We start from the raw sequence: 17,311 nt of genomic DNA, 5'->3' as shown, positions 1-17,311 counted from the left end.
TATTTGGATACCTAATTTACACACTATCTTTAAAAATTATAGTCTATTTGTTATTCTAATGTATAAGCTATATTATTGTAAACTTTCATTAAAATCCATTCGGTAGTTATTGCGTGAAAGAGGTTCAAACATCCATACATCCATACATCCTACGTCCATGCATATTAGTAGGAGTATTGTTTCTGGTTGTACCATAAAGTATATTTGTATTGTATTGGAAGTAATTTATGAGCACTATACATATATTATCGAGCACGCTTTATTTATCTATATGAACAAAAATTGTTTTATCTTCAAGACCAATGTACGACGATAAACTTTGCTTTAATTTTAGACAATTTTATTACAGAAGACCATACAATTAAGAAAATTTTAATTATTTGTCTGATTTTTTTGTTTTTATTATTATACGTCACAAACATCGATAGCGCTTTCTCTCGTGCAGTTGTTAATTTATAATACCGTGGGACCAGTAAGGAGGACTGCAGACTGCAGAGAGCATTTGTTGCAAACTTGAAACAAACGTCGTTCACATGTCAACATTGTTTCGGTTAAAAATGTCAAAAATATTCCAAGTAAGACTAGGAGTTAGGATAAAATTATCAAGCTAGAAATACTCGAATATAAAAATATATTTACGAGTATAGCAACTTAATTTTTTTATTCATAAAAAATTCTTTTTTCGCTCTCAAGCCTATATTTCTATGTACTTTTGTAAATCATATGAAATTATACGGAGCGGTGTTTATACGGTTCTTTAAAAGTCAGTAATGTTAATTTTATAGGAAAATAAAGCAGTGTGAATAAAGCCAGAAGCTTACTCGTAGCTACCTCGACTGACGTAAGGATGCGTCGACTGATATGAAAGTTCTTGATACGATAACAAAATATTTGTAATCAATGGCATTGTTCTTTAAGCTATTTTTATCTCTAAATACTGGACTTAAGAAGCCACACAAACGCAGCACGAGGGTGGTTCAGTAAATAAAATGAGCGTAAGAATTAGGCTATTTTATTACAATATGTGTATCACAATAGTCGGTGTCGTGGCAGCGCTCACTGCTTGTTGGCGACCTCGTGCAGCTTCTTCTGCACTTCCTCGGCATTCTTGACGAAGTCGTCGAAAGCCTGCTTGATCTGAGGCGCTAGTTTCTGGTTGGTTTGTTCGACGTTGGCCGCAAATTCCTTAGCCAGCTTCTGGGTCCCCTGCGAAGAGTTATCACTTTGAAAATATAGAATACAAAAAAAACCGCAGATAAATAGTGTGCCTTTAACTAAGTTAAGCTGCGTATAGACATAGTACATATGTACAGAAATTAGTGTAATAGCGGTAAAAGACCTTTCCGACAATGTAATACAAAAAAACACAGGTGAAATGTTCAATTCGTACTCACATCGACGGTGCTAGTGACGGCAGCTTGCAGTTTCTCTTTTAAGGCGTTGGCTTGCTTCTCGACCTCGGGGTGTGCCTTGCGGAGTTCTTCAGCGGTCTTCTGCAGGCTAGCTTGGGCTTGCTCCAGAGCCTCCTTGGCCTTGCCGTTAGCGTCACTCAGCTGTAACCCGAGCAAACGTTTACTTTATACTTCTGGACAGAAATCTTAATGTTGAACGTTTCTGTTAATATTTTAATAAATCCATGTTTACATTTTTACCACTGGAGTTAAATTTCAAGATATAACTATCGTGTTTTTTAGCGAACTTTGACATTGAGAGAGGCAAGTTAGTGATAACTGCTATCTCAGTAGCGGGTGATATGCTGTGAGACGAGGTGAGGCGAGATGGATAGTACTCACCGCGCTCTGCAGGGTGCTGGAAAAGGCAGAGAGCTGCTTTAGCACGGAGTCTGAGGCGTCCTTGAGCGCCTTGTTCACTTCCTCAGTGTTCTTCGAGTTGACGAGGGCGTTCAGCTGGTCGGAGAAGGTCTTCTGGATCGCAACCGTGTTCTTCTCGAGATCCTCCAGGGGGCTAGGTGCATCGCGGCGGCTTCTCGCAGATGCCTGTATCATACAAAATTATTAGAAAAAATCAAATGTTATAAAAATTTACACAAACCTGTAAAATTTGTAAAACAGAAACAAGAACAAAATATTTATATTATTTTAAGTGAAACTTACGAGGGCCAAGCAGGCGAAGAAAAGAATAACAAATTTGGCCATTTTGGTAGTTGGGAGAGAGCAAGACGATGTCGATGATCGGATGGCTGGTGGCGGTGTGGTCGGCCCGGGAGCGGCCGCGGTATATAAGGAGCGGCGTGGACGCGGCGGGGGACGGGGGGCGCGATTGATAGCACGCCTTCGGGGAGAAATTTTCCAGCACACGGTAAACACGCCGGCTGCCCTGTGCCCTGTTTACGCAGAGCAAACACATTAGCAATTAAGTAATATGCGCTGAGTACCTAATGACCTGTAATTTGCGGAGATAACGGCCCTGATCGTCCCGACCTCACATCCTGCTGGCGGAGCGCGCCTCGGTAGGAGACGACTGCAGGGCTTGTTGACATCAGACATGTTAGAGTTCCCTTCGACAGCCTCGGGTGCTAACGAGACGGATGATTCGTAAGTGTTGGAAGTATTCATGCAATTATTACTAATTTATAGAGTAATTAAAAAAAAAACGTACGAAGTTATAAAAAAATAAATAAAATGGTTTTTATGAGATGTTAATTTTTTTTGTTTCGAACAAGAATCATCAAAATCTGTACACCCAGTAAAAAGATATGAGGTATACAACGGAGGTTGACGAAAAAATAGTCAAGTAAATACGCATTATTAGATATAACTCGAAAAGTACTTGTCAGATCTCAATGAAGTTTATATGGAACCACAAGATAGGCACCACCTTTCGATTAAAAAAAAAACATCGAAATCACTCCACTCAGTAAAAAGTTCTGAGGTAACATTTTAATATTTGTTACCAATAAGTTTGTCAGTCGAAGTTCAGTTAAAAATACAGTCGAATTGAGAACCTTCTCCTTTTCTTCAAGTTAGATATGATTTTACTTGTCGAGAACTTATTGAAGTACAAACATCTCTTAAGAAATCGTTACAGAAATTAAAGCACTCTACTCGTAGCTCATCAATGTACAGTTGTCGTTATTTATTTTATTTTTATTTTTTATTTTTTATATATGTACAGTTGTCGTTATAATTTAAGATATTAAATATAACAGATACTGATGCATCGCTAAAGGATAAACATTCCTGTCCAGACCATTATTAATTAAAAATTGCAAAATTACTTTTTATTTTTTTATGATTGCAGCGATGTGTTTAACGAATACTAGTTTGGATCTTCTACTAGCGTTATCATGTCGATACTAAGAAACGTCTTTATTCGGTTAATAGATTACAAATATCTTTATGTAAGTTTCGGGTGTTGACCGCGGCTGATAGCGGCTGATAGCGGCGGGTCACTGCCAATGTCGGTCGCTCTTACTCCACATCTATCAGACTCGTCATCGATACGATTTATCGATTATGCATCGCCTACAAATATATGGCAACTACAGCAGCATCAATATAATAATGTGTCGTATGTTATACAAAGTAACTGCACATACAAATACAAATATTTGTTTGGCGCTGGTCTGTTATCGGTTTCTTGGAAATGTTTTTGGTTAGTCATTATGAAGCATGCTGCGTCTTATGAAGCATTTAATAGAGATTGACATCATCTTTACATCAACAAGTATACGCCCGACTGTGTAGACATGTTCATGTTTCAGATGGTTGTAGTAACAACATAAGGCAGTCAGTCTACCTGCCCTACATACACGTCACGCGTAGTCCTCTTTTTAACCGAGTTCCAAAAATGAGCAGGTTTTGAATTCGTTTGTATGTTTTTTTTTTAATGTACATACATTCTTCTAGACTTTTGACTGGGTGGACCGATTTTGATGATTCTTTTTGAAATCGAAAGAACGTGCTTGTCATGTGAACCCATTGAAATTTAATCGAGATCTGACAAATACTTATCGAGTTATATGTCGAGTATTTGCTGCTTGCTGTAAACTGTTTTGGTGAGGATTATTTTAATATGTGCTATTTATAAAAAATATATATACTGTTTGTTTCCATCAAAATAAATAAATAAATATCTAATAATGCATATGACTTGACTATTTTTTCGTCGACCTACGTTGTATTACTTGCAAACACAATTACACATTTATTTTCAGTTCTTACATGCTGCCATTAGTATCATAGTCGTCGATAACGGCGACCTCGCCGTCTCTGACCCTCGGTTCCGATCCGTAATACCGACCTCGGTCATCACGATGATGCTCTGACGGTCTCCAGCTTATCGTGAAACAATATAACCGTACCTACCTAAAACAAACTCTTTGCGACATCCTTATCAAAAATCCGTTTAATATCTATCAATTGAATCCGTTTTCCGCGTCCGGCTCGCTTTTGCGACATAATGTCAGCTCGTTCTTTGTGTTACAATAACATAAAATAACCACTCCGCCATCTTGGGTGATCCGCCACCACATAGCTTACCTTGCATAATCATCCAAAGTAAGCGTGTGTACAAAATTTCAGCTCGATCGGTATAAGATATATTCTTTAAAATTAAGTTCCAATATTCCACCATGACAAACATACATACATACGAGTATATCTTGTATGTATGTATGTTTGTGTAAACAAACAATTTACAAATGAATAAGAATTATTAATTTCATTTCTCAATATTGAGGTTTTAATGCGCATGTCCTGAAAGTAATTAACATAGAAATTGTCAGCGACCCGCCGTAAATACCTAATCATCCGTTTAGCCCGATTGTTAAAAAGGTTGAGCAGCCTTGACGGATATGCTCTAACGGAACTATACACTTAATGGTGTTCTTTCGAAACTATTTTTATTTTGCGGATAAAATTCGAATTTTTCCTTTCATGCCAACTGTTCCCTACGATTGGAATATTTTATTTGTAAAAATATTTGATTTGAGCTAAAACCGAGACTGAAGCATTATATTAACGCAGTATATTTTAGCTTTTAGCTACCAAAAAATATTGATATTACAAATTAAAGACATGTATTTCAAAAAATTACTATATACACAGATTTGAGATTGCGATCTTTGAATTAGTGCCTATTAAAGCAAAAAGACTATCAAATAAAAAAACAACGTTTTTAATGAAAAAAAGTGATAACAACAAAGTCAAATGCATTTGTTTCGGCTCACGCTCGAGATATCGAGTCAGTTGCTAGTGATAACAGCGACAGCCGCAAGTGGCGGCGGTCAAGGACGCGCTGGCTGGTCGCTCCTCTTATCTCGCACTATACTACGATGCTCTTGAGATGAATCAATTGTAAAATATATTAATACACATATTATCTAATACGTACGATACAAGCGACGGTCCAACCTGTCAATAATCAATGATTTTCTCTTAAATATATACCCTTAGTTGATGATATTTCATAGGACTTGACGAGATGACAAGCAACCTGCCACATAACATTGTCCTCAACGGTTGCAGTGAAGATGCCAGAAATCTATCTCGAAAATGTACATGTTGTCATGCGTCATGGGAACATTCATTATTTACTGTGCCTTTTCAAGATTCAGTGCCCGTGCGACCGTACATTACATTGAATACCTATACAGGTTATACGCGCGACTACGTCACGCCCTACACCGCCAGTCCGTAGCTCGCGGCCGTCTACGTCGGGTTCCTATATTCATGAAACTATACATTATGCTTACGAACCGTTCGATTTCGAGCATCGTTCGAAATATAGTGTTCAATACAACACACAAGTAAATATTTTGTAACTTTGTGGTAATTAATTAAAAGAAACTTATAGAGAAACTTTTATTAGCCATTTTTGTTGTTACAATTTTTTATTATAAGTGTTGCTATATTTAAAAATTACAGAAAAACTTGTACAAATATATAATTGCCAGGTTGAATTAAGCAAAGAATCCAGGCTTAAAGATGTACTAAAACCCTTGCGCACTTCCTAACACCTTGAATTATAACATTTGTTATTGCCTGTATTCGTCATTTGTTATTAAATGAACTAAAAGGTATTTTAAAGGTGCTTTAATACAAAACAATATTATTATTTCAGAGATTTTTAAGAAATCGGGTCATTTAGTTGTATAAACTAGTAAAAATTGCACATTATGTACGCCGGCCTTATTTCTAGCCGTACGCGCGTTAACTCATTGTCAAACATGTAATACGCTGTGCCGTATACAGATTTTTGAAATCCGTGTTAAAATATTTATTAGATACTAGCTGACCTGGCAAACTTCGTATCGCCTTATTTTTTTTCTTAAATATAATAATTACATATATCAAAACAAATTAAACCCTATCTTTCAAGTTGGATCAAACTGCACACGGTGTGCAAATTTGATTAAAATCGGTTAAGTAGTTTAAGAGTTCATCGCGGACAAACATTGTGACACGAGATTTATATATATTAAGATTTGTGTAAATAATGCTGCAATTTTTTTTTAGGCTTAAAACACACACGGTCGTCTGTTCTTATAGTAAGCAACTTAATGCTTGTGTTATAGGTAACAGCCGACTGATATAACTATTTTTTTTTAATAATATACATACAATAGTACATATTAATATATATAAATACAAATATTACACTAAGACTTGGGAGGGAATCGAACCCGCAACCCGCGGAGCAGAAAGCAGGGCCACTACAAACTGCGTCAACCGACTAGTCGATGGCTGTGTTATATCGTAACTAAAATAGATTAGGAATACCTACTTTTAATTTTATATTTTTGACAATATTTATATTTAAAGTTAGCTCAAGGGAATAATTAAATGGAATAACAATGTTCATCAGACATTATCACAAGCGGTTCAACTACTCTTTTTTGATCTTTTGAAAGAGTAATTTACGGTGCAATTTAATTGAAATAAAGTCCTTTGAAAAGAGTGCAATTACTATAAGAACATACATATATATAAAATGGCTGCCAGAGTTTAAAATACTTGAATTACCTACTTAGTAGTAGATATGTATCAAGTGTTTTTGATAAACACATTTCTTTCGAAGTCGGTAAACAGTTCCGCACTGATGGACTTTGCTTGGAGCGCGAATCGTCTCGGTGCTATCAGCGGTGATCGATATCGGCGCAATAAGTCGATAATGAGCTATTTTGCGACCGATGGAGCAGTCGTTTGTTTGTTTACTACTGCGAGTTAATAATAACTTGAGACCCGTCAAGGTTTCGCGACCCTAGCCGCGTGGACTTCGGAAGTTAAATCATGAAACAGTGGTATTTTAATTAATCGCATCTAATGACCTGATGAACAAAATGCCCTCTGGGCTTTACGTCTCTTCGGGTTATTTTGTTACGTCTGTTGAAATGCATGAAAAATACAGTCTTTGTGCTTGGTACTGCTTAACACCTTGATAATTTTAGTGATGAAGGATTCGAATGATTATAACTATTACTAGCGTTCATATGTGTCTACATAATTTTTAACGATTTAATTGAAGATATTAATTGTGCTTACATAACAACTACTCTACCGACGCCGTCAGGAAGAATGCGTTATCGTAATACTTACTGTTGTAATTCTGTTCACAGCACCAGTGAATACTTCGGCGGCTCCAGGAACAACGAGTGAGCGACTGGCGACCAGATCGCCCGCGACGCGCGCTTCGTCGCCCGCGCATCGCTTCCTCATTAGCCACCATACTAGGCGCCGCGCTCGCAGGGCTGCGGTCACCCGAGTGTATTACATTCATACCATACAAATAAATATCATTTTACAAAAATCTCTCACATATGTGTTATTATTGATCATAACACTAGAGTAACATTATGCCAAGTATCCCAGGACCAAAGATACGCAGAGTTCATGTGTTCGATAGTAGTTATGTACATAGCTGCAGGCGTAAAGTCAGAACTGAGTTCAGATAGCGGTCTGCTCGTTACTAGTAGCAAATAGCTTCACATTAAAATATTGTTATCCTTTGGGAATTTCTTACAAGGTTGACGGTTTTTAACCCCTATTTGCTAGTTTGTTTATTTTAAATGAAGGATTGGAACACTAGACCTAGTAATCGGGTATTGCTTTAAATCTGTCACGTGGTAACCGAGTGTGGTCGTGTAATGTTTACTCGTTGGAATCATTGCTCGCTGTGAGATTGTTTCTAATTAGTTGCCTCAATAACACAGATAGGGAGCCGGACCCTGCGCTCGGTCAGCTGTTTACCGACACCGTTTATTTGTCATCACTGCATAATTAAGAACATTAACCTACCACGCCTCAGATAAAGGCGGCCAGTCAATAACTCAGCTCGTTAAGTTTATCATTTCCTATAGGTTCTGTCCTATCATCATCATCTACTAACTCAATGTGCAGACCTCGCACACCGAACAAATTCTACGAAAGAAGTCACAGCACTACGCTATGCTTTTTATTTGACGTTTACATAATTATAATGCGCATACGTTTATTTGTGCATGCTTCAAATAAAATTGTTCTATTTTTAAATAATAAGCATCTAAATATTTGACAACTAATTGTAAGTGCTCGTTGTTGCTGTTTGTTTTTGTTAATGTTTTGTGATTAACAATCAAACGATGTCAAAATATTTAGTGTAGCGGACGGCGCTGTACACACGTTGTTGGAGATATTTCATAGGTTAAGGAAACTGAATATAATAACTAATTCTATTAACATGTTAAATTCTTCATCTACAGTATGTTTTATAATATTGATATTAGACACAAAGCTTATACAATCGTTGTCCCCTGCTCACTCTACTGTGTATCAGTGATAATCAGGATACCTTTACCTATTTAAGCATTTTGACATTCTAAATAAACGAGCAGCTACCAGTTTTCTTCTGGTGCCACTTATTTTCATATCGAGCACATTTCTTTTGGACTCGTGTAACATAACATTTAAAACATATCATATACATCTTTTATAGGCAAAATGAGTGTGCTTTAGACCATACGACTGAAGTAAAACTTCTTTAGGTCCATCTCACTTATGTCTCCCTCTCAATTTCCGTTCGCCTCGCCCGATCACACTTTTCGTAACGCTCTCGTCACGCATTCACCATTTTACTCCCCAGTGTGCTTCAGACAACATGACTGAAGTAAAACAAATGAAACGTAACTCTCACTCTTTCTATCTTCACTAACTTATATATCTGCCTCTCTATCTTAATATTTCAATGTTATCGGTTTTTATTTAGGTAAACCATTTCTAAGGAAAGGAAACCTTCCTCGCCGGCTTCCGCGCCGCGCCAGCCCTGCGCCTCCTCCCTCAGAGCTCGCCGCTACACACCGCTCCTAGCATTCTATTATACAATATAATAGCTGCGACATATTATGATGCCAACATTTCGGCGACCATTATCCTGCTGCTTTGTTACGAACTCGTCATTGTGTGTCTGGCGGTCTCGTGACAAGTTAATTTGATACTATTTTTAACCGACTTCCAAAAAAGGAGGAGGTTCTCAATTCGACTGTATTTTTTTTTTAATGTACGTTACTTCAGAACTTTTGACTGGGTGGAGCGATTTCGACAAATTTTCTTTTAATCGAAAGGTGGTGTGTGTCAATTGGTCCCATTTTAATGTATTTGAGATCTAACAACTACTTTTCGAATTATATCTAATAACGCGTTTTTACTTGACTCTTTTTTCGTCGACCTACGTTATATTATACCGCATAACTTTCTACTGCTTGTATCGATTTTGATAATTCTTTTTTTGTTGGAAAGGGGGTATCCCTAGTTTGGTACCATGATAAGAAAACTAGGATCTGATGGTGGGATCCCAGAGTAATCGAGGGAAACTCTTGAAAATCCGCAATAACTTTTTACTGGGTGTACCGATTTTGATAATTTTTAATTTAATCAAAAGTTGATGTTTATCATGTGGTTACATATAAATTTTATCTAGATCTGATAACTACTTTTTGAGTAATCTTTGATAACGCGTAGTTACTTGACTATTTTTTCGTCGATCTACGTTGTATTACCCGTCGATGTAATCGAAGTCGGTTTTTTTTCGTTTGCGAGCAAACACAATTATTTATATATTATAATATTTTTGTATTCATATTTATTGTAGTTGGTAGTGTCGAATAAGAAGTTATAGACATTATTGATATTTAGAAAGGCTTTGTCTTTTTTTTTCGGTCAAATCTTGAGTTTCAATTAGAAATATCTATTCAGCAGCTAGCAAACGCTAAGGACGAATCGTTTTTATGATAATTACTTAGTTATAAAATATCTTCGTTTAGATTTACCACACGTCAACACGCAGGCGTGGCAACGGTTCCGCCGTGAAGTCTCGTTGGTGTTCTGAAGCTTATCAAACTTTTTGATAACGGCTTTGTTTGTTTGTATGTTTCCGAACCCTCGACCATTGTTCGCGTGTTATATTATTAGTTTATTTAATTGTTTAATTGTTTACTTGGGGTTCAGTGTCGCCAGCTCGGGTCTGAGCACGACCTTCGACTCGCGATCATTATTATTACAATTAAGGCATTCCTAGACCATCAATCACGCGTTCGTCGGGTCGTGATGTGAATTAACGAGGCAAATTGTTTGTTAGAACTGGCGAACAGCTTCGACAAACATGGTGTGACGGTTGATTGATTTTTTTTATTCTCTTAGCTTCATGTATAGGAACATAGTTTTGCGTTGAGTTTTTCAATCAAAGAAAAAACGTGACGAATAATCGTGCTGACAGAAGTGAATACAGGATGCGATAATGTTACGATGATAAACGCAATAATAATCGCAAGAAATTGATGTACACCTAACGGTCATACTTTTTCATTCAATTCCTAGTGTAGGTACTACTCTTCCGATACAAACTCTAATTTTATTCTGTGTCGCCTTTGGATGAATAGTTATCACATTTTTTACTTTCTGTACATTTTTCTGCATCTAAAAGAATGGCCCGAGTATCTCGATAATACTGAAAGACTTTCTTCCGGTCTAACATCAATCTCACCTTAAAATATAATCTCAGTGAAGCCGCTCTAACTCTTGCAAACAGCTCAGCTTTTAGAGTTTAAGAAATTTAAGCCATATTTGACTAACTTAGCACCTTTCACCTCAATTCCACTCGTTTGAAGTTTCTTTTCAGATACACCTCTGATCCACTGCCCTGCGCATTATAGATGAAGGAATCAATAGCTAATTAAATATATTTATATAACGATTTTTTTAACGATATATCGTTCGATTGTCACAAATTAATATTCGTAGATCTAAAAAGCAATGAACTATTTTCCAAAAACAATATCTTATAGTCGACCTGCACATTTTGAGATTAGGGTGTTGTTGGAACGAAGTTCCTTACGGCAGGCTTGACATTTGGCCGGGCGAGCGAACTGAAAAAAATGTGATACTAAAACCGTAAGAAAAATATATAACAGAAGTGACGTAATATTAGTCACACGACTGTATAATATGACGCTAGTAAAACTAAAATATTACCAGTAAACTTTTTTAAAATTATTTATGTAATTTTGTACTGTCGACAAAAATAAATAGACACATGTTTTTTTATTTCACTTAATAGTTTGAATTATTATTATTATTAATTTTATTATTATTATTTTGTTCGATTTATTTTATTTTACGGTATTTGTTATTTTCTAAAATACTAAACTTCCTAAATACTTTTATGTACTTAATTAAAAACCAATCAACAAAATTTAAAAAAAAATCAAGAACTAGGAAATTTATTAAATTCTACATTTTTTTTCAAATTGTGTTGCTTCTATACTATCTGAAGGAACTTCGTTCCTACCTGGTGTCCCATGACACCACATAATTTTTTATTTAACAGTTATTTAATTTACATTTACACTATTGCAAAACAATAATTGTGTTTGCTCGCAAACGAAAAAAAAACCGACTTCAATTACATCGACGAGTAGTACAACGTAGATCGACGAAAAAATAGTCAAGTAACTGCGCGTTATTAAAGATTACTCAAAAAGTAGTTATCAGATCTCAATAAAATTTATATGTGACCATATGATAAACACCAGCTTTCAATTAAATTTAAAATTATCAAAATCGACCACGATCCACATGATAAACATCAGCTTTTGTTTAAATTAAAAATTATTAAAATCGGTACACCCAGTAAAAAGTTATTGCGAATTTTCAAGAAGTTCCCTCGATTTCTCTGGGATCCCATCATCAGATCCTGGTTTCCTTATCATGGTACCAAACTAGAGATATCCCCTTTCCAACAAAAAAAGAATTATTAAAATCGGTACATCCAGTAGAAAGTTATGTGGTATATACAACGTAGGTCGACGAAAAAAGCGTCAAGTAAAAACGCATTATTAGATAAAGCTCGAAAAGTAGTTGTTAGATCTCAAATAAATTTAAATGGGACCAATTGGCACACACCACCTTTCGATTAAAACTAAAATTTGTCGAAATCGGTCTACTCAATCAAAAGTTCTGATGTAACAAACATAAAAAAAAAAAACAGTCGAATTGAGAACCTCTTCCTTTTTTGGAAGTCGGTTAAAAATTAAAAAAAAAAATCAAGAAGTAGAAAATATATATAAAATTCAACATTTTTTTTCAAATTGTGTTGCTTCTATACTATCTGAAGGATCTTCGTTCCTACCTGGTGTCCCATGACACCACATAATTTTTTATTTACTGTCGGGAGTAATCTATTGCCACAAATTTTGTTTTAAACAGTTATTTAATTTACATTTACACTATTGCAAAACAAAAAATACAAAAAATTGGTGATTGATACGTGAGTAGGTAATGTTTGAAAAGCCTTCGACCGACAACACTATACGTAGCTATACCTAGGTATTACAAGGCTAAAGAGTATGTTTGTTTATTTGCTTGCTTGTACGCGCTTGGTTCAAATAGAAAACTTATTGTTGTGTTGGACAGTCCATCTACCGAAGAAGGTTATCGGCGACATAATATTTACGTACTTTTTTCCTCAAATTAACGCGGTTGAAACCCCGGGTCATAGCTAGTTAGTGATAGATAAAATTTATAGAATAGAATGGCTTGTTTTTATTATTATCATTTTATGTTTTGGAACTCGTGCAACTTTCTTCTATATATATATATATAAATAAATTTTTGCCTGTATGTCCTTTGTAGAATCGTAAACTATGCATTTGATCATGTCACGGTCTTCAGCAAAGTGTTGTGCAAGAGCCTACAAATGTTTCTGAGCTGGTACGACCATAAAATAAGCGTAGCAATCGCGCGCATGGTACAGCTAGTTATCTATATAGAGGCGTTCCGCAGATAAGGGCTTACATAGAAAACATCTCGAGTCACCTCAACTAGATTGTCGTCGAATTAGTCAGGCGGAGTTGTTTACTGTAAATCAGTTACATTATCTTCTGTCCTGTGAGTCATCAGATTGTTATTGAGAACAGATGAAAGTTTTGTGTAACTAAATTTAATGTTTCATGTGTAAATTTATTGATTTGGGTCCAAGCAGTCCACGTTCGCAGAGGCTGCGGTCGCAGTCGAGATCACAATTTGCACCTTTACTCACAAAAGTTTGTAAAACAAAACTACATTTTACTAACCTCGACGTTCAAATGTAAAACAAATCAGTGCACTTATCGCAAGAATTCCTCGCCAAGTCCTTACAATGGGTCCCTTGCTCACTGCAGAACGAATAGTTTTGTTATCTGAAGTTCGTTGGCAGTCGAAACACTTCGATATTGTCTGCACCTAACGACAAATTCCAAGACTTAAATACTTAGGTTTACGACTCATGGCGTTGATTGCAGACGGTCTAGTTTAACTTTTACCAGAAATTCAGAAGGTTGAATTCATTCAAGAAATGTCCGTGCGGATTTATAACATAAGGACTGTAGCTGACTTCGTCCGCGTAGAATTTAACAAAAAAGTTATTTTTCAGTTCGCTGAGTTATAAAATAAATAAATTTCTAAAATAAAAGTAGCCTAAGTTACTCCTTATTACATCAGCTATCTGTCAGTGAAAGTCCCTTCAAAATCGGTCCAGCCCTCTCAGAGATTAGCCGGAAGAAACAGACAGACAAACAAAAAAATGTTATTTTGGTATATGTACCGTGTATAGGTTCATATTATGCATTTAGTAAAAAGCGGTTATTTTAATATTACAAACAGTCTAATTTTATTTATTTTTGTCTTGTAATATGGTAACATAGCTCACAACTCCAAGAACAATACAGACACTACAACGACATCCAAATTGTTAAACCGAATAAAAAATAGAGCATTATTGCTTAACTATTAATACCATCTATCAAAATATGGCTCAGGGCTTACGTAGTACCTACATTTAGAATTAGAACTTTTTACACTTAAAAATACTTACATTTTGTAAATTTCGTTTGGAAGAGTGATAATTATTCGTTAGGGCTCGCAATTAGGTATGCGGGTTCAAATCTATACTAATATTATAAAACTGAAAAATTCAATTGTTTGTTTGAGCGCGCTAATTTCAGGAAATACTGGTTCTAATTAACAAATATTTTTTAATTATTTATTTTTAAATAAGAAAAACCAAAAGAATTACATATTAAAAAAAATGAGTTATATGCTTATGTATTAATAAGTAAGTCATCTGCCTGTTCTCAAAATTTTAAACATTCAGGGAACAAAAATACAAAATATTTAACTAAATAACTTTTATTTTGTATACAACGTCCCTCGTTGAATGTCTGTCCATGAAGTGTCCAACCTATTCCTATATTAATTTTAGTACGTTTTTTTTTTCTTAAATTAACAGCTGGTGGTATAAACTTACGATCAAATTACTGCGTAGAACTTTACCGACACATACATACATGTATCTACGCGTGTGTCGCCCTACAATGGAAGACCTCGATACATTTAAGGTAGGTAACAATGGACGATACTCCTAGTGTTATTTGTAACTGTATTAAATTGGTGAATGTTTGTGAATATTTTAATGTTGATGTATAAATAGGCACCAGTTGGCTTCTTCAGCAACGCGCTTGGAATGTTGTGATGCTCCTGGCAACCCAGACATCTATAGGTTGCTCTAATCGCTTGCCATCAAGTAGACTGTACGCTTGTTAGTTACTATCTGTAACTTAATAATATAAAAAAATACTTACGAGATCCTATCATAAGTTATTTTATTTTATAAAGTAATTGAATCGTTTTCAGGACAAGGCAGTCAGTCGTTTGGTACATATACCTATCTGAATACCGAATAACTTAATTTTTCATTTTTTGCAATTGTTCATTCGCCTTACCATTTTGATGTAAATAAACGACCCATTCAAAAGTACAGAGTAGAGAGTAGGATTAAATTAAAAGTGTCTAAAAAATTTGAGCTACAAACACAAAAAAAGCCAAACGACGACATCTTAATGGCCTACCCAAGTTCATTTATTTATTTATACTTTATTGTATATATTATTATACCACAACTACATTATAAACAATAAACACATAGTTCATATTGTCTTATATCTCCAACTATGTGTCCAAAATATACTACATACATACTTATTCGAGGCCAATAATTTATCATACCATTCTTAATATGATGAATGCCATATCGTGGTTCATCTACCAAAGGTAGATACAGTGTCGTGGACTATTTTAGGTCTACTAAAGACTAACACTTCTGCACAATTTACATTGTATTCACAGTGACGTCCGCGTTAGCAGATAAAGCACTGCGGTAGAGCTTATTATTCTGGCTTATTTTATAAAAGTAATAGGTACGTTGTGACTGAAAGTAACTTATTATTACATAAAGTATCTAAGTCTATAACTCAGGGTTAATGTAGCTTTTAACTGGTGAATGAATTTTCCACCATCGATTCAGTAGTTCCAGGTATAACCCTAATTTTAAAAAATAAAATATATTATTACATAACAATAATTGTTACAAATGAAGAACATGACAAATGAATAACAAAAACATATTTAATAATTATTTATTTTACAATAAGAAATGATTATTACAATAATTCAATCACTGTACATACATTTCTTAATCTAATACCTAATTACACAGTACATCATTTAAACGGTATCATACCCATATAAAAGTTTGTAACACATCTGTCAATATTTAAGGAACACATGTTTATGATTATTATATCGATGAGTTTAAATTAAACAAGCTTGAATTTTGTTCAGCGAAGTTGCGCCATCTTACGAATATAGGCGCAGTAAAACTATCTGCTATGTGCCACTCGAACATAGTTAAGACATTATTTTATAGATGGCGCTGTACCACAATAAAATCTTTTGAACTTTATAATTTTTGTTTTCATAATTTTATGGTTACTATAATTTAAAAAAAAAAACAGCTACAATCGTCTTGTCTTAATAATAATTCAATTAATTTTATACATTAAAGATGTTGCAAGTATCTGTTTTACTTTATTCAACAACGACTGGAAATTTTCGTCACTGCACAAAATGTCACAAGAATCACCTGGGCATATAGATATGTATATATATATAGATATGTATTCATATAGATCAATTTACCTGTGCGCGTAACGTTGCTAGTATGTACGAAGTTACAGCTTGATTTTTGACGGTCATAACACCTGAGGCAACAGTATAATGTCATGCGGTGCATGTTAAAAGTGAAAAAAATAGGAGATTATCGCTGACGACCATGACTTTTAACGCCATCTTGTAGTGAATAATAAAATTATATAAACTAACAATATATCCACATTATAGCTCGATTTACTAAGTAACGCCCTCTTTTAATGAATAGAAAAAAATAAAAATAAAAATGATCTTAAACACGTAGCTATGGTATTTTTAAAAGATCGTTGCGCACAGGATTGTTAATCTGACTTTCAATTGAGCATACTTTTGTTACATTTATTACATTTATATGAACTAACTTTTGCTTATTAATTTATCGCAGGCGTCTTGGCGTATTGTATTGATTATAGTTAGTAGCGATGCATTTTGTTTATAAGATGTGGCATACTAGTCTAGTCAACAAGTACAAAAACATTTAAATAGAGATAGAGCTCCTAAAAATATGAGCTATAGCTTATTCGATCCTTTTTTGTTTCGTTGAATGCGTGATTTAGAAACGAAAAAAAGAACAAACACCTAGCAACTACAACAAAACAAATTTGTGTCACGATGCTTAATTTTTCTAAATTTAATCATGTTGTACCTGTATTTATAGATTTACTGAAATTTCAATTTACTTTGCACATAAAAGAAATACAATCACTACATATCACCACCGGGAGGGGTTGAAAAGTTGCTAACAAACAACACGCGATTAATTGACGACCCCAAAGTAGAAAATAAAAAGTCACGTA

At 34.9% G+C, this 17,311-nt stretch overlaps 1 protein-coding gene and 1 long non-coding RNA gene across 2 annotated transcripts; one reads left to right on the top strand and one right to left on the bottom strand.

Annotated features, from left to right (window-relative positions):
* Nucleotides 1-996: 996 nt before the first annotated feature.
* LOC123663205 (apolipophorin-3-like) lies at nt 997-7,689 on the bottom strand. Its single transcript, XM_045597902.1, has 5 exons — nt 7,560-7,689; nt 2,115-2,344; nt 1,794-1,997; nt 1,395-1,553; nt 997-1,206 (listed from the first exon to the last, which is right to left on the bottom strand). The coding sequence occupies exons 1-5, from the start codon at nt 7,687-7,689 to the stop codon at nt 1,057-1,059; spliced, it is 873 nt and encodes a 290-aa protein (XP_045453858.1). The 3' UTR covers nt 997-1,056.
* Nucleotides 7,039-7,777, top strand: LOC123663206. The gene is made up of 2 exons (XR_006744628.1): nt 7,039-7,383; nt 7,580-7,777. It is a non-coding gene; the product is annotated as an uncharacterized LOC123663206 (long non-coding RNA).
* The last annotated feature ends 9,534 nt before the right edge of the window (nt 7,778-17,311 follow it).

This window comes from Melitaea cinxia, chromosome 20, assembly GCF_905220565.1.
Source record: "Melitaea cinxia chromosome 20, ilMelCinx1.1, whole genome shotgun sequence".
Classification (NCBI taxonomy): Eukaryota; Metazoa; Arthropoda; class Insecta; order Lepidoptera; family Nymphalidae; genus Melitaea; species Melitaea cinxia.
This window is presented reverse-complemented; position numbering and strand designations above follow the sequence as displayed.